The following is a 23075-nucleotide window of genomic DNA, read 5'->3' as shown; positions in this document are numbered from 1 at the left end:
GGCCACCAAAACGGATGCCCTCCACACCTTGGATGCACCTAGAAATCCTGTCCATAAAGGTCATGAACAGAATCGGTGACAAAGGGCAACCTTGGCAGAGTTCAACTCTCACTGGGAACGAGTCAGACTTACTGCCGGAAATGCGGACCAAGCTCTGACACCGGTCATACAGGGACCTAACGGTCTTTATCAGAGGGCCTGGTACCCCGTACTCCCAGAGTACCCCCCACAGGGCCCCCCGAGGGACGCGGTCAAACGCCTTCTCCATATCCACGAAACACAAGTAGACTGGTTGGGTAAATTCCCACGCACCCTCCAGGATCCCCCTAAGGGTATAGAGCTGGTCCAGTGTTCCACAGCCAGGAAGAAAATCAGACGGACCCTCCTCTCCAGAACCCCTGAATAGACCTTACCAGGAAGGCTCAGGAGTGTGATCCCCCTGTAGTTGGAACACACCCTGCGGTCCCCCTTTTTAAATAAGGGGACCTCCACCCCAGTCTGCCAGTCCAGCGGGACTGCCCCTGATGTCCACGCGATATTGCAGAGCCGCGTCAGTCAACACTGCCCCACAACATCCAGAGCCTTAAGGAACTCCGGCGGATCTCATCCACCCCTGGAGCCTTGCCACAGAGGAGCTTTTTAACCACCTCAGTGACCTCAGCACCAGAGATCTGAGAGGCTAACCCACAGTCCCCAGACTCTGCTTCCTCACTGGAAGACGTGTCGGTGGGATTGAGGAGGTCTTCGAAGTATTCTGCCCACCGATCCACAAAGTCCTGAGTAGAGGTCAGCAGCACACCGTCCCCACTATAGATTGTGTTGGTAGCGCACAGCTTTCCCCCCGAGGCGCCGGAGGGTGGACCAGAATCTCCTTGAAGCCATACGGAAGTCTTGCTGTCTAACTCATACCCGGGTTTTTGCCTTGGCGACCACCGAGCCGCGTTCCGCTTGGACTGCCGGTACCCGTCAGCTGCCTCTGGAGTCCCACAGGCCAAAAAGACCTGATAGAACGCTTTCTTCAGCTTGACAGCACCGGTGTCCCCCAGTGGGTTCGGGGGTTGCCACCACGACAGGCACCGGCGACCACAGCTCCGGTCGGCCGCCTCAACAATGGAGGCACAGAACAGGGTCCATTAAGACTCAATGTCCCCCGCCTCCCCCGTAACATTTTGGAAGTTCTGTCGGAGGTGAGAATTGAAGCTCCTTCTGGCGGGAGACTCTGCCAGACGTTCCCAACACAGGGTATCTGCAGGTTTAAGGGAGCCAAATTTAAGACTTTTTAAGACCTTTTTTAAGGCCACTTTGACCAAATTTAAGCTATTTTTAAAACTTAATTTAAGCTATAATTTCCAGCTATTGCCTGGAACCGGTGCTAACCACGTTACGAACGTGGGATTAGCCATCCAGTTACCATTAAACTTGCACTTCCCCATGGCGCAAGCTCCCACTAGCTTAACCAGCTAACATGCTCATCTAAAGATAGCCCCCTTTCACAACCAACTGAATGTGTACGGTTCCGCTTACGCCAATATCATACACAAAAAACGCTGAACACCAACTAGGAATTCATGAAAATTTTATAGAAATAAAATAATCTTGTTTAGTGGGCCTTTGGTAATTTAAGACCTTTGGAAACTGTATTTAAGGATTATTTGTAATTTTTAAGGATTTTTAAGGCCTTAAATTTGGAAACGCCAATTTAAGACTTTTTAAGACTTTTTAAGGACCCGCGGACACCCTGCCAACAGACCCTCGCGATACGTTTTGGCCTACCTGGTCTGACCGGCATCCTCCCCCACCATCTGAGCCAACTCACCACCAGGTAGTGGTCAGTTGACAGCTCCGCCTCTCTCTTCACCCGAGTGTCCAAGACATGAGGCCACAGGTCAGATGAAACAACAACAAAGTCGATCATCGAGCTCGTGTGTCATCACGACTATTGCCGTAAAGATGCTGGCCCTCATTTGGACACCTTTGATCTCATGATTGATCATTACTGTAACTTTTATTAAAACCAATGAAGGGGGATCACACGCGCGCCCGCGTAACGCACGCACGCGCACACGCGCACACACACACACACACACACACACACACACACACACACACACACACACACACACACACACACACACACACACACACACACACACACACACACACACACACACACACACACACCTTACAGTTTTAACCGTCGTGGAGAGACAGAACAACCAGTTTATCTCTAACGCGTTTGTCTCTGGACTTTGAGTCGTCTAAACTTTCTCCTCTCTCTTTCCTCGTCCTGTTCACGAGCTGAATCACTAAGTGAAGCCTGTGGTTTCATCCACCCCAGGCTGACTGACACATTCCACCCTGGCTGTGCGTTTTGGTGGTTTCTAATGACCATCTTAGGATGGCGAGTAGTTAAAGGACCATATGGCTAAGCAGGGGATCAGACGCCACTCCTCGACTCTCCTTTGCATCACAGCTGGTTATTGTTCAGAGGGGAGACAGAAAAGGTTCTGGGAAAGGTTGAGTCATGGGGCAGCTTGTGTGACCCCTCCACAAACAGCAGATACAGTCCAGAAAGGTCCTAGATTAATGTTTACGTCCCTGTCCCGCTTTAGGTCAAACTACAGGATTAGACAGTGTGAGAGCTACAGATGTCCAAGAAAAGAAAAACACATTTGCGGCAGCAGAACCCCAGAGAAGCAGCTCGTAAGCAGCAGGAATGTAGCGGTTCTGCTTGTTATTAACCACAAACAACACTCTCACATGCCTCTCGTGCATGCACGTAAGAGGGGTTACAGTTTTCTACAAGCTGGGTTCTGGATTTGTTTTAGGAAAAACAAAATGAGAGCAGCGTTGGGTGGCGGTCAGCACACAGAGGGACTGAGATGGCCTCTGTGGCCGTGTGCCAGGGGAAACAGAGGTGCCATGTCTGCTGCTTGACTTGGAAACAGGGAAAGGTGGTTTAGGCCACAACACCAAGCACATGATGGGGTCTCTCAATGGCTTACTGTTAGGGCTGGTTCTGCACCAGTAACCCTAAGAGAACCGACCTTTTCTCCTCCCATTTGGTAGCCATTTGCTGAACCGGTTCACAGGCTCGTATGGAAACTCGGGACATAAGGAATGCTCAGATAAGTGAAAAAGAAAACAAGAAGCAGTTTGAGTCTGGCCCAGATGGTTGAAGATTAACATAATCTAGCAAACGCTCACAGCTGAAGAATTTAAGCTCACGACGGTGAACGCTGTGATGAGGATCCGGTTTCTTCTGGTAACATGAGCCAATAATGAATATTAGGCAGACTTACCTCTGTGGGTCTTTGCAGTCGTCAGTGCTGCCTCCGTCTCCCTTCGTCCTGCTGTCTCCTGCTGGGTCCAACTCAGAGCTGACGTTGTCATCTGTGGACTCCAGGGCTCTGGGCAGAGGGCTGTCACTGTTCTGGTCCTGCAGAGGGGTACGGCGCCCCTGGCTCCCCACACTACCGACGCTCCCAGTGGTCCCAGTACGGTGCTTCTCTGCGCCCACCCCACCCTGCCAGGCCTCACTGCATCGTTTCATGGCCTGGAGCTGAGAGAGGGGCACTATGTCGGCTCCCTGGGGTCTGTGCCAGACCGTGCGGCGCCCGGTTGAGTTGTAGTAGTAGAAGCGGCCGCTGTGGGGGTCAAACAGCTCCCACCACTGGTTGCCGTCGGCCTGGCGGACAGGAACACCCAGAGGAGGATCCCAGCCACATTCACCTGTGGTCAAGTTTACATACATGCGCTCACGGGAGCGCGGCTCCAGGATCTCCACCCAATCAGCGCTGAGGAGAAACAAGGCAGAAGGTACAGAGTTACCTCCAACGAAAAACACAAACAGATTATGGAGCAACAGGAAACACGTCTCCATCAGCAGCAACGGTCACGCCTCAGCGCTCATCAGCCAGGCAGCAGTAAACAACACACACCCTCGGACAGGCCGAGTGGCTCAGAGAGGCACACCGGTCCATATGGAGACCGTGGTAATGTTTGTGTTCCCTACATGCACCCATCTGTGTGTGAGAGTGTGTGTTTTACCAGTGATGTCACCTCTGAGCAGTGGAGCTGCAGGAGTGATAGTGGGTAGACAGGTGGACACACCCAGTGGGACATGAGGGGAGCCATACGCTCAGAGAGCTTAACTACCATCAGAGGGTTAGGACGGCCAGCTCAGCACAAAACGTGGAGAACACAGCGCAGGTCCTGCTGGATCTGTTTACTGTTCGAATGTTTCACGCCTAAAAGCTTTCTCTGAGCATCTCCAGCGCTTGTTTTTATCACGTAGGAAGGTCACTAGTGCACATGCTGATGTCACGGCTGAGAGCAAGGACTGACCTGAAAATGTGTTTAAAAAGCAGCTGCAGGTCCAAGTGGAACGTCATGCGTCTCAGTAATAATAACTACCACTTAAAGGGCTAACAAACAGAAGCTGCTCATGAATCCAAAAGGGAAACCACCTACAGGCAGAAACAATCATTTCATAGTTTGATGCTAATGATCTGGATTTTATTCTCCATGAGGACAGCTGCAACAGCTCGCCTCCTTTCATCTGAGTGGAGGAAAATAAGTGCGTGTGTGTGTTAATAGGGATGCTGGACTACTTTCAGGTTCTCTGACCAAGTTGACTAAAGTAATGTTAGAAACTCAAACATAATAAAACAGAGGTAAAAGGAACAATCGAGGCCATTTACTGCGATACAAATTCTCCTGTCTGATGAGCTAAAGGATGTTTTTGTAGATTTCTAGAGACTCTGAGAAGAGAATTCTTCTAAATACGTTTGAATGAATCCAACAAAGAGAAAGATGCTTAGAGTTTGGTCAGGTATGACTTTTTTTCTACAGGTCAGACATGGCGGGTCACTTTTGAAGCCTCTGAAGGAAACAGTAACTCGGTCCATTTCTATCAAAGTGTTTTCACAATAGGCTGCTGGAGCTCTATATCCAGGCCATGGAACTTGCTGTGGGCTTAGCTTTGGTCTACTTCTGCAGTGGAAGCCTTAAATATGCCAGAAAATTCACATGGGGATAAAAGTTGCTTCAAACCGCCAGGAGGCTCAGCGAGGCTCAGCAAACAAGAGATGTGTGTCGGTCACAGCCAGAGGACGAACTTTAAATATCTGACTGATCTCAAGGCTCCTTTCTCTTTCCTCTCCATTACTTCTTGGAGGTCCTCTCCGTTAGTGTCCCACCTACTCCAGCTTAGTCGCTTTGGCAGAGAGTGCCAGTGGGGAAAGTTTTGGATGGTTTCCCAGTAGAGCTGAAACAACTAATCGATTTAATCGATTATAATCGATTATTAAAATAGTTAACAACTTTTTTAGTCATCGATTAGTTGTTTAATAATCATATTTTACCGCATAAAGTCTATTTTTTACCACAATCTGACATCGGTTACAAGCTGTTAAATTTGCCGCCAGTGTGTGGCAGTAATGAGCCACTGATCTACCAGTGGAGCCGTAGAAGAAGAAATGAGCCAATGGGTGCCCTCGGTTTTCATGACGTATCACGTTACTGACGCTCATCTTTCTGTGAGAGATGGCGGAACAAGAGGAAATACGGAAGAAAAATAGAAGCGACAAAACTGAAGAGAAACCCCGGACAAAAACCTCACGAGTATGGGAGCACATTTGAGACGAAAGCATGTGGGGGCTGATGCAGCAGAGGAAGAGCACCGCGGTCAAGTGAGCCGTCATTTGGAAGAGCCAGCCCGGTAAGTAACAGAAAATAAACAAGCTGGACTTAGTGTTTTAGCTGAGTTCGTTATAGTGGATGTTAAACATGTTTTTTTGCCGCGTCAGTCTGCGGTGTTCTACTTCTGATTGACTAGATGCAATCGTGAATCTCCTCCGTGTTGTGTATCATGCGCTTGCCAAATTTAGCACGTCTGTTTATAAGAATGTTCTCGTTAAGAGAAAAACGGCACAAACCCATAACTATGTTCCTCATTCAAAAAAGGACAACTCCGCGGAGAAAAATATACAGACAAGCTGTGTCCAGGTGAATATAACGCGGCATAGTTGTACACTTTCAATTTTTAAATACAGGAGAAATTCAGAAAAAGTCATTTTTTTACTATTAAAAGGCTGTTTTACTATCTAACGCTGTAAAACGCCTCACAACACATTTTTATCATGTTTCTTAAACAGTATTACACAAAATAAACATTTTTCACATTTCTCTGGCTAATTTAAACACTCCCGACTCAAAGTAAAAACCTCATGAGCTTCTTACTTAGAGCTTTTTAATAGTAAAAATGTTTTACTTTTTTTCTGAATATCTCCTGTTGCGGGCTATTTTGTAGAACGTAACCCTCAAAATAAATGATCACTGTATATTGTTAATTAATTCAAATAATATAATATTGATTTAGTGTTGTAGTGTGTGTGCTGCTTTATTTTATATGTGTACTTATTTCAGTCTATTTGTGTTTCTTATGCAGAAAAAAACAAGCAACGATGGACAACTACATGGGGAAGAAGACACTCACCCCCCAGCAATTCATACCACTTACAAACTCTATTCTAAACATGCTGGTAAAAGACATGAGGCCACTATCCATGGTGGAAGGAGCAGGCTTCCAGCTAATGCTAAAAATTATTCTGGACTGATATTTTGCACTGTTTAGCTCATTTTATACTGCTGACTGTGTTCATGTGCAATAAAATAGATTGCAGTCAACTGCACAATTCTCTTATGTTTTTTTGTTCTTAACTGAAATGCATCCATCACTTGTATAGGTTAAATAGCTAAACAATAACAAACCGATTAATCGATTAATCGAAAAAAATAATCGACAGATTAATCGATTATGAAAATAATCGTTAGTTGCAGCCCTATTTCCCAGCCTTTCTCCTCCTGGTCACGCTCTTTGCGCTGTGATATTTTGCTCCAGACTACCTGGGATGATCTGAGGGGACAAAACAGCTGAGCGTGGATACAATATCCACCAAGCACTCATATGTTCCTTGTGTTCCTGCCAGATCAAGCCCGTGTGCACCCCAGGCTTGAAAATAGACACACGAGCATGGTGCCAGTCAGTCAGCTCTGCCAGATTTACACTGCCACCCCATAGGCTGTGACTCACTGGGAACAACAGCTGTTCTCAGTTTGAACTGAAAAGCCTTGGGTGATACGACTGTAACCTGTTCATCAGGCATCAAGTGTCGGGCTCTCTCAGCAGCGGCCCCGGGCTCTCCACACCTCCAGATAAGAGTCAGGTAAACAGTGGGAGTACTGGTCTTCCACACACTGCTCTCCCAGTTGGACCTGAGCTCCCTGCTGTGAAGCCATCTGTCCCCCTCCCTCACACCAGGCAAACAGCCCTCGCCTTTTGAGGACTCAACATGTTCTGGTGTTTGTTTCATTCTACCTGGGGTGAAAAAACTACATGCCCTAAACAAGCTGGAGCTGTGCACACAGGAGAAGTGCAATCCTGACCTAAAGCAGGTAAAATGTCTCAAAAGGTTCAGAACAGTTCTCCCACTTGTAACTCAGACCCTCAGCCGTGTTGCACCTGCAGCGGTCTGCACATCTGGAGCTTTGTTTCAAGTAGTGGAAGTTAGCCGAAGGTGAGCAAAAGACGGCAGGATTTGTAGTCTTATTTCCTGATATTCAGACATCTCGCCTCTGATTGGCTAACAGCAACATGACACTACCACTGACTCAGTTTGTTTTACAACATGGATGTCCACAAATAACACAAGTCTGAAGGAGTTCTGCCGTGTGGTGGAGTTGCTAATGCTAAAGGTTAGCTTCCACTTACCAAGAGATAATCTCCCCTCACACTAAAACAGCAGCCTTTCCCATCGCGAGCCATGATGGGCGAGTCCATAAATGTTAGTTTTCAGCATGACATGGATCTGTCAGGCTTCTCTCACCCAACTGTTTTCTATCCATTTCCTGTTGGCACTAAAGCAGGAAATAGGCGTAGAAGACCGTTTTCACATTCAGCCTGCATGTTTAACTCAGTGACTGACTGTATAAATGCAGCTTTTAATAACTGCATGAGTTTGACTTTCTGCCCTGGCCATTTTATATGTGGTCCTATTGGGTAAAGGCCGAAGCCTGCTGGTAGCAGAAAACATCTGAACGTAGCATTAGGACCGGAGTGTCAACAGTCATCATGAACTCTTAATTTGGCTTTGTTTGTTCAGACAGGTGACTGATTCACCTGACTAGGAGAGGCTGACATTCTGGCAAATCGTTGTAGAACCAAGATAAATTAAAACAGAGACAATATGGACACCAGGACAACATTTTAACAAGAAGTTTTCTACAACGTTTTCAGCAATTTTGGCTATTTGCTGTTTCAACAAATGCCAAAGTGTCAAAGTACAGATTTACTTTGTGTCCCTGACCACTTAGCAGCAATCACATCCCCCTGAGGTCTCACCAGTGATGGGAATAACGCCGTTTAAAATAATGGTGTTACTAAAAAAAATAGTTTTTCAGTAACGAGTAATCTAACTAATTATCTTCTTCTTTAATCATAACGCCGTTTCTGTTACTGATAAGAAAATGTGTGCATTACTAATTAAGCAGCGCGGTGTGTTGAAGCCATCATCAGCTGATTGAGAGCTAAAGAGGTGGATATTTTCCTCTAAGCGCATCACGGCCCGTGAAGAACGAGGAAGACGAGATGAATATCTACGGCTGCAGACCCTCAGATTTGCTGCTGCAGCCGTGCCCTTCTTGGCGTGACAGGGAGACGTCCTGAAGGTCCGCTCACCTGTTCACCGCTCAGACCTCACCATCTTCTACCTTCCTAGATCATCCAGCTGTAACCTGTTTCTGATCATGTCTTTAGTCCCGCTGTAACACTGATGCATCAGTCTCACACGTCATGGACGTCTTTACCACCCAGCTTCAGCTGCTCTGTGTTTGGGTCTGACCCAAGTGAGTAAATGTAAGTCCTCCATCAGATTTGTGATTCTTCTAGCGTCATTTTAAAGGATTTTATTTATTTATTTCTTCAATCATTACTAGATTACCTTACCAGCAACAGTAATGCTGCTAAAAACACACAATTATGTGGAGCTGGAAACATTTATACACTGGGCAAAATTACATTATTTCAGTAATGTAAGTAGACTGAGAGACCATTTAAAGGCTCAGGAACCTTTATTTCATTTCATTTCATTTATTTATAAAGCCCCTTCTGCGACCAATGCAGATGCCCAAGGTGCTGAACACAACACAATAAAAACATAAAACTGTCAGAATAAAATATAACAATCATAAAACCAACATAAAATCGATTAAAAGAGGACAGTAGAAGCCAAAAATAAAATCCTGAAAAAGATTAAGAGGCCGGGGCATCGGAACTGGGTAAAATTAGCTAATCCTGGAATGCCTCGACAAAAAAATGGGTCTTAAGGCGAGTCTTAAAAAACCCCAATGAGGGTGACTGACGCACCACCAAAGGCAACTGGTTCCAAAGTGCAGGTGCCAACACAGAGAACGCACGGTCCCCCGTGACCTGCACTTATTGCGTGGAACGATCAACAGCTCCCTGCCGGCTGAGCGAAGGGCCCGCGAGGGGGCATGCCTATGCAAAAGGTTGCCAAGATATGCTGGAGCAGTTCCTTGTAAGGCCTTGTATGCCAGTACCAAGACCTTGAATTCTGCCCTGTATTACACAGGCAGCCAATGAAGGGATGCCAACACAGGGGTTGATATGCTCCCTGCGCCTAGTTCCTGTCACGAACCTAGTGGCTGAGTTTTGTACTAACTGCAAGCGTGCTACCGCACCCTGACTAAGGCCGGCATACAGTGCATTGCAGTAGTCGAGCCTTGAAAGAACAAAAGCGTGTGTGACAGTCTCTAAATGTACTCTGGACAGCAGGAGCTTCATTCTGGCTAGTCGGCGTAAGTTAAAAAAACACGATCGCACAACCTGGTTGATTTGCGCGTCGGATTTAAGGGCTGAGTCCAGTTGCACTCCCACATTTCGGATGGTGGTCTTCATGTCGGATGCTAAAGGGCCCAGATTCACAGCATCGCATGGGCGTGTAGACACGCCAGGGCTAAGTACAATTACTTCAGTCTTAGCGTCATTCAGATGTAAAAAGTTTGTAGCCATCCAGGAGCGCACATCCTCTAAGGCATCTACAAGCTTTGATAATGACCCATCGACCCCCCGCTGAAGGGGGAGGTAGATCTGACAGTCGTCAGCATAAAAATGAAAATGCATGCCCTTACAGGTGTTTCTATTTGCAGTTGTACATTTTAGCTGATTGGGGTCTTGGTTAATATCACACAGTGACATTTTAATAGTCTAGATTAGTGTAATGTTTCCTGTTTGTAGTTACTGCTGCCCATTTATTTCAATTATTCAGTTTTATAGAAAAAAATTGGACATACATTTTATTATGTTCCAGTCATTAGTCATTTATATCTCAGTATTGTAGTGATTTATAGTAAATTAAGTTTAATTAAGAAAGGAACTTATTTTTCTTGCATTCTTTAATGAAAAAAGTAACGAAATAGTTATTTTTGTTGGTAATTAGTTACTTTTATAATCTTGTAACTTAATAAGAAATTATGTTACTTTGTTGACAAAGTAATCAGTAACTATAACTAATTACTTTTTTAAAGTAACGTTCCCAACACTGGGTCTCACGCACGCACGCACACACACACACACACACACACACACCCACCCACCCCTTCATCCTCTCATTACTGCCCATTTCTAGAGGCGTTCCCGCAGCCAAACCCATGTGCTGCTTCAGTTGCCATCATCACGGCTTTCTATTAAATCTACATTAAATTAAATTCCATCTGAGAAAATATCTAAACTTATCAGAGCATAAATTTGAAATAAGAAGTCGTGGCTTCTTCTTTTCTGTGTATTTTCTCTACACCTCCAGAAGTCAACGTGCTGGGCGGCGACCTGAACCGTCCAACAGGAAGTCAGGGTTTAGGGGTCATCTCCAGAGGCTGCAGCAGACAACCTGAGCCCTATGGGGTGTAGCAGCTCAGAAAGGACTGCTCGTTTTGGGTAAATAAACAGCTGGGGCTGCGAGCTGACCTGCAGGGTTCTGCTGACATCACCAGATAAGCAGAAGAAGACAAGCTGGCATTCAGCTTCTTAAATCATTATAGAGAAGAAACTAAACACACACCTGAATGGGTTTACCTCATACAAAGTCACGCGTGTTCTCCAGAGCTAACGTCATTAGGCTTTCGTTTTTTTCTTTTCAACCATAATGAAGTTAGTGGACTATAAAACTTCAACCAACTGAAGAATAAAATAATCTCCATTAAATAATCCTTCCAGTACCGTGTGTAAATCAGAGCATGTGAATGACCCCTCCACCTCCTCCTACTTCAGACACAGACATGAAGTATGATCCAAACAATCCGCCTCATGCTGCAAATGTTCATAAATGGTCTGGAATGCAGTCTGCACCAAGTCTGTGAGGTTCAACTCCATCGGAGACATTGAATATTGATCTAAAATAAACTTGGGGGGGGGGGGGGGGGGGGTCTCATGACTGGAGCACACAGTACCTGATTCACCTGTGAGCATGAGGCCATGGTGCAGGTCTGTGTCAGCCTAACACTACAGCTGCGCGAGAACTAGGGGTCAATAAAACTGGGTTCTTCTTTACTTTCCCACAACCCCTCATGAATGCATAAAGGTGAAGGGTGGTGGGGCTAATCACTATTAGCATATACAATGAGTGTGTTTACATGCAGCCAGTAACCCTTTTAAAACCCGAATATTCACAAGAACCCGGTTCCGCAGGGCCATGTAAACACCGCCAAAAACCAGGATATGCTCATAACCGGGTTTTTAAAAACCCGGTTACTACACCTGGGGTAACCCTTTTCTAACCCGAATGTTTGGTCGTGTAAACGCATATCGGGATATCCCCATCAAAGCGTGTGTTCTGCGCATTCTCTGTTCACAAGGAATCTTGGTCTTTTGAGTAGCGAGACGTCTTGTATGCGCCAGAACTCCGGAAGTAAACAACAAGTTGGGAGCAACATGGCGAGTCGCGGCACAGCACCACACTTTTGGAGTGACGAGGAAACCTCCGTCTTCATCGGTCTGGTGAAAAGTATGAACATTATGTCTTTTGTTGACGGCCGAACGTACAGAGACAGCGAAATATACAAGAAGGTAACCGCATATTGCGTCTTAACGTAGTCCATACGTCCTGACGCTACTCCAACGTCCGCATTTAAATCGGGTTATGCAAGTTAGGGGTAACTCCATTTATTCTGATCAACTCAGAAACCCGAATACCGACCTTAACCCGATCATAACCCGGATATTGGCTGCATGTAAACATGGTCATAGATGGCTTTAAATGGTTAGTTTTAGAGTCTGTGCGTTTATGCACACCTGAGTCGATCTACAGCAATAAACTGGGAGCCTTTATCCTAGTTTAGATGTGCGTTAGAAAATGAAGTATGTTCCAGTTTGCTGCAGTAGGAGGCGATATGGCCAAAGGGATGGACAACCACATCGCAGCAGCACAGCGTATCTACTGTACTGTTAGATGGTGTTACAAGGTGGCAATATCATCAGAAGTCCACTTCTGCGATCTCGTCTCTTCTGGAAGGTGAGTGTCAAACCAGTCACAACTCGGCTGAGAAAAGGAAGTTGGTGCCACCCTGCATTTCCCGGGTGCTTCAGCTGGATTAGAACCAGTTCGCCTTCCGCCAGACGAACACGTTTACATGCATTTAAAAAACAACTTCAGCCAGTAGTTTGATTTTCTGATGTACTGACTGAGCTGAACCCTGGTGCCGTAGTAGCTGAGAGGTGGAGCTGAAGCCAGTATCTAACTGGGATGTGACCTTTTGGGACTAATTCCAACGTGTCTCCAAAGGTTTGCAGTGATTTCCTGCAGAGGAAAGTAACCTTTGGCTTCTTTTATCCCTGTATGAGTCACATGGTCTCATGCTGCTGGACTGTACACGTTTATGAAAACGAGCACAATAAATCTCCTCTCAAAATAGTAACAGACTCACCGTGACATCTGTGATCCCTCTGAGTTTACTTTCTCTGAGTCAGAAAGTGCGAGACAACTTTGGGAGGAGCTGGGGACGGAACTGAGACACTAATCAGACACCGAATAAAGGCGAGAGCATTAGCACAACTGTTCAATGACACCATGAGCCTGACTAGCGTGGTGGGTGACTCCCACTAAAAAAAGCATGTTAATGTTTGACTAAGTGTTGCAGCAGGCGTGTGAGATGCTGGGTTAGCAGGATGCTCAAGACCTTGCATGACTGAGCATGATGTTACTTTCAGATTTGACCAAAACGCCACCATTTCTAACATAAATGACTAGATAAAGAATCTGGTGGTGGTGTTAAGCATCCTTCTAGGAATCTGAGGCATTTACCTTTGATAATGATACTTTCCTACCAAAGTGTGTGAGTTAACTTCCAGCTAGTCTGAACTTTAGTTCACATCTGGGCTACTATCAGCCTGGCGACAGACAGATCTATGTCAGAAAGGGCCTGCAGGCTTCAAACACACTAACGTGAGAAATCACATGTCCCTTCACACTCAGCTCATGGTACAGAGGGTCTCTGTCTCCCATTTGGGTCAATGAGATACTTCAGTTGCATGTGTCTTTTTCAACAGCGACTAAAAATAAAGCTGGTCAAATTATAAAACAACACAAGCCACAGCTGGGACCATGAGGCTCACCAACGCCGTCCTGACCACCATGTTCCTCCCTGTCACAGAGGCTCTCTGTAGGAGAATGCTTCATCTATCACACCAGAGTTACAGCCAGAGCCAAATATAACTGCAGCTGAGAGGGAAACAACAGCACAGTCATGGAATCTGCCCCATTGTTCAGAGCCAACGCCAAAGTGTAAATGGAGCTTTTCCCAGCAACAGTAAACATGGAGGACTGGACAATGCACGCTCTGGAAATAGGGCAACAAGCAGCCTTGTGTCATTGTCCAGCTCTGGGTTTCAAACAAAATAACATACCAGTGTGGTTGTAGACTTCAGCAGAGGGATAAACCATACAGAGAGAGGGGAGATTTCACTGGGGAGGACAAAGTTTAGACTTACGACAGCAGCAGCACCCAGCCTGTAACGGCTGAACAGCAGCGCTCTGCTTCAGTGCCTCTGTGGCATCTCTGATGTACAGATACGACACCTCCATGGACGGGGATAATGGGACTCTGACCAGGCTCTGCCTCCCAAAACTGTTTCTGAGCGAGATAATGGACAAAAGCAGTTAGCCCGCTCCTGCTGAAGTAACCTAAAACCTTCCCAGCAGCAGACTTCTGAGTTCCTGCTTGTGACGGTCCCTGATGGAGCGAGGCAGGCGGACAGCTCACACAGCGCTCGGCATTCATCTGGGAAACTTAAGCGCTCTGATCAGCGAGCGCAGCAACAAGCGCTGCCGTCCACCCTGGCTGGTGTATTTACAGAAGAGCCGCTTCCTATTTACAGGCATAAAGCACCCTTTATGCTTGGATACTGCTCTAAAAGTAGGGTTCTTTTGCTGTGAGGAGAGGCAGGGGTTTTAAAATCCTTCTGCCACGGGGATAAAAACCATTAAAATGTTGCAACACTGAGAAACTGCTGCTTACTTTCCCCGTAGAGCAAGCAGAGGCCTGTAGTTCAATCAAATACAAGGAATGATCTGCCAAAAACAAACTTCTGTTTGGTTATGGATAAACCATGCTTGAAGTCGTGGTGGCTGCTAGGCAACCGGCTTATCTAAATATTGTAAAACAAGAGCAGACTACTGGGAGTTTGGCAGTGGTTCCAGTAGCTGTGACCAAATGTAAGAGTAAACCTGCTTCATAGCGTAACCCTGTAGAACAGAAACGGGACCGGTCCTCCCTTCAGCCGTTAATCAGCCCCTACACAAAACCGTTCCTTCCAAGTTTCCAGCCAGAGCGATCCCAGAGAGAGGGGAGAGTTCACATTCTTCACATGACAGGACCATGTCCTGCACCTGCCGTTCACACATTCTCTAAGCCTTTTGTGTAACAGCCGCTGCCATTTCTATAGTGTCAGAACACGGCAGCGTGGCCTCCCAACAACCACACTCCTGGGCGCTTTGGCCTGTTCCCGGTCAGATCTGGTCATGGTGTGTGAAACTCACCTTTGACCATAGAAGGAAGAGTGAGAAAACTAGACACGTTTAGGAGAAATGGAAACAAAACTGGCCTAAAACAAACTACTTTCATCACCAGAACCTGAAACTCGTGTCTAAAGTTAAACAGAGAAGCACCGACCACCCATCAATCATTAGCAGTCCAGCCTTCAACCAACAGATGTTTGTTTCAGTCATAGCTCCAAAGCTAAATTACACCAGAGGGGCTGTGCTGTTTATGTGTTTCGTAGATCCATTGAATTAAACGGTGTCGTTGTGAAGAACAGCTGGAAACAAAGAGCCTAAATTGAGATTCTTTGCTAAGATTTCTATTATTTTAACTTTTGAGTTTCAGCCTGTAAATCATTGAGCCGTGAATGAAAATCACAAACGCCCGTCTCAAACTTCTGTGAGGGTTCTCAGGCATTTCATTGGAACTTGAACATTGAAGGACGCCTGACGAACCGTTAGAGGTGTCTGGAACCCATCTAGAACCAATCCTCATCAGACTCGGAGAGCACAAGAGATGCAAGACTGCTTTGACGGGCGTTGGCCACCAAACTGAACAAATGGAGTCCTAATTAAGACATTGTAGGACTGGGCTGCCACAAGAACACGTGCACTACCAATGCAGGGTGTCTAATATTACATCATGTACTCCGTGTGACCAAATCCTTTTCTTAAGTGTGGTGTGCACCATTTCATAGTGGCTCTAGAAGAACTTTTTCTCCCAGCTGTGTGTTTCTAAGGCGAGCCCAGTGAGGAGCAGCTTGAGGAGCCTTTTGGTCTGAATGGGTTAAAGGTCAACGCTCTGTGGCTTCACCAGCAAAGCCCCTTTCCTCTGAGGAAGACCCAGTCCATGAGGGAACTCAAAGTCTGGTTTCTAAGGACCGGCCCCAACTTTTGCCCAGTACTGAGTCATTTTAGAAGAAACAAAGGCCTGCCCTCCGTTGGGGTGTGATGGACCTCTAGCAGGTATTCACCAGCCCACGTCAAAGCTAATGCCAGGCTTTGGGATGCTATTTAATTACCTGGGTCTGTCTTTAACTAATGAGTGACACAGATCTGCCAAGTTTGAATAAACTCCCCTCTGCTCTGCCAGAGGACGTCTACAACGACCACACGGGTTAAAGGAACATGAAATATGAATGAAACAAATGTGTAGCTGATAAATAGAGCAGCCTCAGAGGGTCCAGGGATCGTCTCATCCTACTTCCTCCTGGAGCTTCCTCTCCTAAACCTCACCAGTTGTTGATGCCCATTCCTCACTTTGGGGGTTGTCTTTCACACTAGAACACGTGAGGCGTGATTGAGCTGCCTCGTGTGAGCTGACCAAAGCACCATGATGGCACCGTACCAGGGAGGGGAAGCGAGGTAAAGCGCTTTATAAGACCTCAGGGTTGGTGTGGGAGATGGGTAAGATCCTCAGCCGTTACCCCCGTGACCGGATTTAGTTTTAAAAAGTAGGACGTCGACTGAACTAAAGCAGACAGACAGTTCTCTGCAGTGAGAATGTCCAATTACCAGAAGAATAAACACACATGGAAGTGTTGCATCTATTAGACAGAAAGCAGAAGGCCCTGCAGCGGCCATCTTATCAGGGGAGCCATGATCACTTAGTGGTGAGAAGTAAATATACTTCCAATGAAGCGTAGTAAATAGTCTGGTTTCACCTGAGACGGAGCCACGTCCTTGAGTCTCCACAATGACGCACCCTGTAAACCACAACTAGACGGACTGGTTCTATCCGCTGCTCAGTATAAACTAGACAGAACATGTGGTTTAATTCTACGTAAAAACTGAAAAACGTAGATTTGACTCGTTAAAGTTTTAAATGTTCTGAAGAACACCGACTGAGTAAAGCAGAATAACGTTACAGTCTAAGCAGCAGATGACTCAGACCATGCTACCATTAGACTATTACTGACCAGACCTCAGAGCTTTTAATGAGATAAAGACGGGTTCTAAAGGGTCTCTAGCAACACCACAGACGAGAACCTAACTGATGACGAAGAATGTGCTGTGATGACTCGTGACCATATGCATTACAAAGCCTGTGAAATGGACCCATGGTTCTACAGAACAATGCAGACTATTGTCAGATCAACAAGCAGACCCCATTCAAGAGGATCTCTCTCTGTTGCCATCACGCAGGGAAGCCCAGCCAATCAGAGCCACGCAGGAGGTGGGGGGGCCAGGGTGACCTCCTTCAACAGCTGCCTAAACCCAGAGCTCTCTACTGGCATCGCACTAGACCCAACCCACTGGGTCAATGAACTACCTTCAGCCAGGCCAGCTTTTCCCATGCAGCTTTCCAACATCCGATTTTACATGGCCGGAGTGAATTCTTTCCTAAAGCTGCCAAAGTGTTCAGCCCCCACTGAAACGAAGCGATTCTTCACGAGATGTAAAATAAAAGTGCCTACCTCCTCACCAGCTCCAGGAGGACACGTTTGTGTTCTCACCTACTTTAGATACTTGTTGCTGATCGTCACACAGACTAAAGGCAGATCAGCAACAGTCTGGTGTCAGGATGGAGAGTACCCTCTAGTTCCGTCGCCTCACCTTCTCCCACTTACAGCCTCCAGGAACAGCCATGAGACTGGGACCACCAAGCGTGCTTTAACAGAGCCAACAGAACTCTCGGGTTGTCTCAAATCCAGCTAAAGAAAATATGGAGACGAGCTGGGACAGACTGTGGACAAGAGGCTGAATGTGGGAGCATCACATATGGAGTGGTCCACCAGCTGTCTGGGTATGAACAACATGGTCACTTGTCCAAGCAAGAAAAACAAATGATTTAATATGCTTAATAACCCTAAAACGTCTACAGTCCAATAAAATTTAAGGTTAAACATGTGCAGAATAGGGTTGTCACGGTGTGAAAATTTAACCTCACGGTTATTGTGACCAAAATTATCACGGTTTTCGGTATTATCGCGGTATTTTTTTAAACATGTTAAATTTTCAGGAAACTAAATAAACCCTGTATGTCAGGAAAATATTGTCCTCAGTTTGTGTCTAAATTTAGTCTAAAATGTGCTATTTTGTAATTATGTTGTTTATTTGTTTACATATTCCCCCTTTAGTCTTTAAAATACCAATATTTGCCCATAACTTCTTATTTTTTGTCTGTTTGAGGTCATCAATTTAAAAATATTAGTTCAGATGATGCTCAGTACTCAAGTAGTCTTCTAATCAGATACTTTTTTACCCTTACTTGAGTAATAAACTATATCAGGAAAATATTGTCCTCGGTTTGTGTCCTTCCAGTGAGCTTTGCAGATCTGGGAAAATGTCATCAGGCAGTAATCATTGTTAAATTCATAATTATTCTCGGAGAGAGACCAACTCTTATCGGCCCCTGGGAGCCCCGTAATGCATAGCGTCATTTCAACATGGGGGTGTCTGCGACACGGTTTATATGCAGGTAGCGGCGCTGCGGCTGCTTCATATAGCCACTCGTTGCATTCTCCCTCAACCCAAATCCTCGGATCACGCATTTTAGCTAAAACACTAACGTTAGCTTGCCTTGCGTTGACTGTGGAGTTGTGGGTGATGGTCACGCAGATGTGTCATGAGATTTGAAGCGTTGCTGCCTTTCACAGACTCTTTTTCTGCACGTGTTGCAAACAGGATAGCCGTCTTCTATCAACTGTCCCTCGGCATTCTTCAAATATCTAAAAGATGCCCGTACTTCCGACTTTGTCTTCTTTGAGGGATAATAAATGTCCTGAGCGCTGCCGTCTCCTCCTTTGGCGATCATTTCAGCTTTAGCTTCAAGAAAGTTTTGGTTGTAAACAACAAAGTGCGCATGTGCCGCCGGCAACTTCAGCAGATGATACGGTGGCTGGTAAGGGTTACCGCGCCTACACCGCAGCCACGATAATCCACCGAGATAATAAAGTTTTTTTAAAACAAGACGGTTATTGTTATTGTCAACTTTTTTACCGGGGTTTACCGCTACACCAGTTACCATGACAACCCTAGGATTCTGAAACTGCAATAAACCAAACAGCAGTAAACACACTGGTGCTAGCTGAGTGCAGACTGACTGGTTTGTTCTCTACCAGCAGCAGATTGTAACATGATTTTTTTGGACCCCCCATCCCACCCGCCTGCCCCGGCATGACAAATGAGGCCAGAGTCGAGTTACAGGGTTAGGCTGGGGGTCAGTGGCCGGACGAGGAGCCACACAGGAAAAGAACGTTCGGGCTGACTGTCTTCTAGAGGAAGTGAAGATGCAAACCTGTCAGGATGAGAAACGCAGAGCGGTCTGCTGAAGACGTTAAGGCTTGGTCTGCGTGGGCCTGAGGGGAGGATTGGATTTAAGAGGCCATCGCAGGGGATAAACATGAGGGGGAGATTAATATTTTCCTAATAGAGACCGACTTTAAGGTTGTGGCAGAGCTCCCTCAGCCTGAGGTCTCTTCCTTAAATTTAGATTCTCTGACATGATGACATGGAGCTCTTCAGCTGTTGATCTGTTTGTCCCACTCAGCCAAAACAGATGCAGCACCAGTTACTATCCCATTTAATGCTCCAGAGTGGTGATCAGCACTTCCAGCATTAGGAACTCATGTGAGGTAAGCCAGCCCTAATTCCCAGAGGATGAAGGTGTGACACATCATACGAGTGTATAGGTGCGGATAAATATGTCCAACCAAATCACCTTAACCTGATTAGAGTTGCTGTGGCACACCACACAGAACCAGAGCCAAAACAGAAGTGTGTTGCCTTTAGGATCCCAAAGATGAGAACTAACAGATTCGACATTCACTAAACCAACTTCAGAATTACAGAAGACTGAAAAAGTTATTTCCTCTTAGATTTTAAAATGTTGTGTATTATCCCAACCGACGGGACAGAAGTCCTCATCAAAAGACACAATTCTGATTTCTGGGCAGCAGTAGCTCAGGAGGAAGAGCGGGCTGTCTAGTAATTGGAAGGTTGCAGGTTTGACCCCAGCTCCCACCAGAAAATGCTGTTGTGTCCTTGGGCAAGACACTTCACCTGCCTTGCCTGCTGGTGGTGGTCAGAGGGACCGGTGGCGCCTGTGTACGGCAGGCTTGCCTCTGTCAGTGTGCCCCAGGGCAGCTGTAGCTACATTGTAGCTCATCGTGTGAATGGCTGTGTTGTGAAGTGCCTGGGGGGTTGTGGAACCCTAAGAAGGTGTAATACAAATACAGGCCATTTGGTTTGTTTTGCTGAGAGGGCACAGAGGAGTCAAATGTCCTTTTTCTGCTTGACAATTGCCTTGGGTTAGCTGAGTAAACACAGAGACAACGTCCTTTTGTGGCTCCAGTTGTTCACGTGAACAAAAGACATTTTGTCAGGCAGTGGCACAAAATGGTTTTCCCTCCATTTTCCATTTGGACAGAGAAAAGTTGGCAGGCCGGTAAAAAAACATACGGAAAATAAAAACTCCAGGTCAACGCCTTTCAGATGCCAGCTTCACCGATTATCCTGGGATGGTGTGATTATCCTGCCCGTCCCACCAGGATTGGTCGAGCTGACAGGATGATCAGGCACAACTGCACCCAGGAAGCATGGGTGGGTCGCAGTACCAACAGCTTTGGGCTGAGTAAAGAGCATCGGACAGAGAGAAGATGTCTATGTGAGGTATGTGTGGTCAGCTGGTATGTGTGTGTACTGCCCACAAGGTATGCAGGGATCAGACTACAGGTACTCATCAGTTTAATTCGTTACAATAATAATCAGATTTAAACATGCACCAACTGTTATTTAACTTTAACATTCGTCGCTGCTGGAAGCCAAATATTGATCTAAAGTGAAATATTGATATTGATCCTTCAAAAGCGGAGTTGAAGCAAACCATCTGATATTTGCTGGTAAGCTTTAGCGGCGTTGATCATCTCCACCATGTTGGCAGCTGTTGGCTAGTGAGGGCTGAAGCAGCATGATGAAGTTTTAAAGCACATCTGCTCTGAAGCAGATGGTGAAGGCATCCACATGTGCAGATGAAACCAGGAGCTACGGCTTGAGAGCTATCAATAATCATAAAATAACCATCTGAACGTCCTAAACCACAGCAGAGAGGAAAAACAGTCCAACGAGCTCCTGGACGGGATCCAAGTGCCGGAGGAGCAGGAGGTCCTCTGGCTGACTGGAGCAACAGGAGTTATAAAAACAGCTAATAACACCGACCAAATACACTTATATACTATCGCTGCTTTTATACCACTGATCATATTTAACTTTTCCTGTCACTTTCCTAGAGTTTCCAGAGTTTTTAGCTGCTTGGTGACCGGTAACTGATCGTTTAGCATCCCGAGCGGCGCGAGCTGCTTCCCCGCCGCTGCCCCAAGCAGCTAGCTAACTTCAGCGTTTCTGTGTGGAAGTAAAGCCTCTCCACTCACCTGCCCTCGGCCATCCTCTTCACATTGTAAACGACACGTTAGAGGAAGAAGAAAAGCTGCGACTTGTTTCGGAGGTTGTAGTTTTCTAAGCGGACAGAGCCGCCCGAGCGGGGGAGTCCAGGATAAGTGAATCCGATGGAGAGGCTCCGCCTCCCCGCGTGAGTCATGAGCTGAGCCGGGGGGGTCAGTAACCCCACCGAGGCATCCCAGCTCCTCCCGCTCTAGTCCCACACCGAGAAGGCTGTCAGCCTTACCTGCACCTCCACCCGGCGGTCCAACTGGGCAGGAGACAGCAGGAGTTGGAGGACTGGAGGGCACAGATGAGTTAAACCCAGATGATCCGTGATGATCAACAGTGGCGGACATAACAGTTTGGGGCCCCAAGGCAGGCAAAGGCTTGGGGCCCTCAGCAGCAGCTGACCGGAACCTTTTTCAATCCTTAGTTAAAAAGCGCTGGAGCAAGCTTTTGCGACTTGTTTTCCTTTGCAGCATTAGCAACAATGCAGCTCTCAGTAATTGCTACTCAGTAGCAGATTTAGCAATTTGGGGGCCCAAGGCGAACACAGACAAGGGGCCCCCATACCTAAATGTTTTCTTTATAATTGTAATTTGTTAATAAAACACCATATTATCTTTGTTTTGTAAAGAATGTGAAACTGCATAAAAACAACATCGGACTGACGCAAAATAGAACAGTTCTTATATGTGAGGCCACGTCTGTTTGTATTAATGTGGAGTTCGTCTGTATATTTCCTTAGTTGTTATCTAAATACATTTTTTGACTCAAAATATTGCTTGGTGTCTTTCAACAAAGTTCTTATATTTTATTTTGCCCCATTTCATCAACATCAAGAGCTTTTGAGGGTCACCGTTTATCAGTTGCTTATATTTTACATTTCCTTTAGAAATTCAAACATATTTTCTCCAAAAAGTGTTGATTTTTGGACTACATGACTACAACCGCAAAGACTACGACCGCAAATTTGTTCTGACCAATCAAAATCATAGCGGTCAGGGCTAGCCCCCCCCCCCCCCCAACATAAGTGGTCCCCAGGCGGCCGCCGACCCATGTCTAATGGTAAGTCTCCACTGATAAACATGCGTAACTAGTTCAGTCTGAGCCTGGTCATGACTAATCCTGTTTGTTGGAAACTACATTTGCATAGCTGGACAGGATTTGTTTGTATTTAAAATCCTCAGGGTGAGGCATCAGCTGTTCTCTGGTGTGGTTCTAGATGACAGGAACATGTCCTCTCTGCACAGAGCGTGGACAGGCTAACAGAGACACCTGCTGGACAGGACTGCAGCTTCGCAATAACATCCATGCTGTTTATTTTCAAACAAAACACTTTATTCACAATTACCATTAGATCTCTAGCTCTATGGAATCAGGAGCTAACAACAGCAGGCAGCTAACCTTCACATTTAGGTTTACATCGTGTGTGTTTTAAGCAGACAACTCATCACAGTGAACCCTTTAAGTGCTTCTCTCATAAGGAAACGACAGACAGACATCTTGTAGGTACTGAACTCCCCAGAGTCACACCTCTCCCACAACACTCAGCTCGCCATCTTCTATCGGACAATAAGGTCT

General features: G+C 46.2%; 1 protein-coding gene and 1 long non-coding RNA gene across 3 annotated transcripts in view; one reads left to right on the top strand and one right to left on the bottom strand.

Annotated features, from left to right (window-relative positions):
• arhgap46a (Rho GTPase activating protein 46a) overlaps window positions 1–21639 on the bottom strand; it is a 41620-nt gene extending 19981 nt beyond the window's left edge. For both annotated transcript variants that reach the window (XM_015960030.3, XM_015960031.3), the window contains exons 1-2: window positions 21482–21639; window positions 3303–3797 (exon numbers count right to left, since the gene is read on the bottom strand). In XM_015960030.3, the coding sequence (XP_015815516.3) occupies window positions 3303–3797; window positions 21482–21495 (509 nt within the window). In that variant the 5' untranslated portion in view covers window positions 21496–21639. The remainder of the gene's footprint in view (window positions 1–3302; window positions 3798–21481) is intronic.
• On the top strand, window positions 5547–6692 carry LOC139068837 (uncharacterized). The gene is made up of 2 exons (XR_011520090.1): window positions 5547–5722; window positions 6452–6692. It is a non-coding gene; the product is annotated as an uncharacterized lncRNA (long non-coding RNA).
• Window positions 21640–23075: the final 1436 nt, after the last annotated feature.

This window comes from Nothobranchius furzeri, chromosome 3 (genome assembly GCF_043380555.1).
Source record: "Nothobranchius furzeri strain GRZ-AD chromosome 3, NfurGRZ-RIMD1, whole genome shotgun sequence".
In the NCBI taxonomy this organism is placed as follows: domain Eukaryota; kingdom Metazoa; phylum Chordata; class Actinopteri; order Cyprinodontiformes; family Nothobranchiidae; genus Nothobranchius; species Nothobranchius furzeri.
Note: the sequence above shows the minus strand (reverse complement) of the source record. Positions and strands in the feature narration are given on the sequence as shown.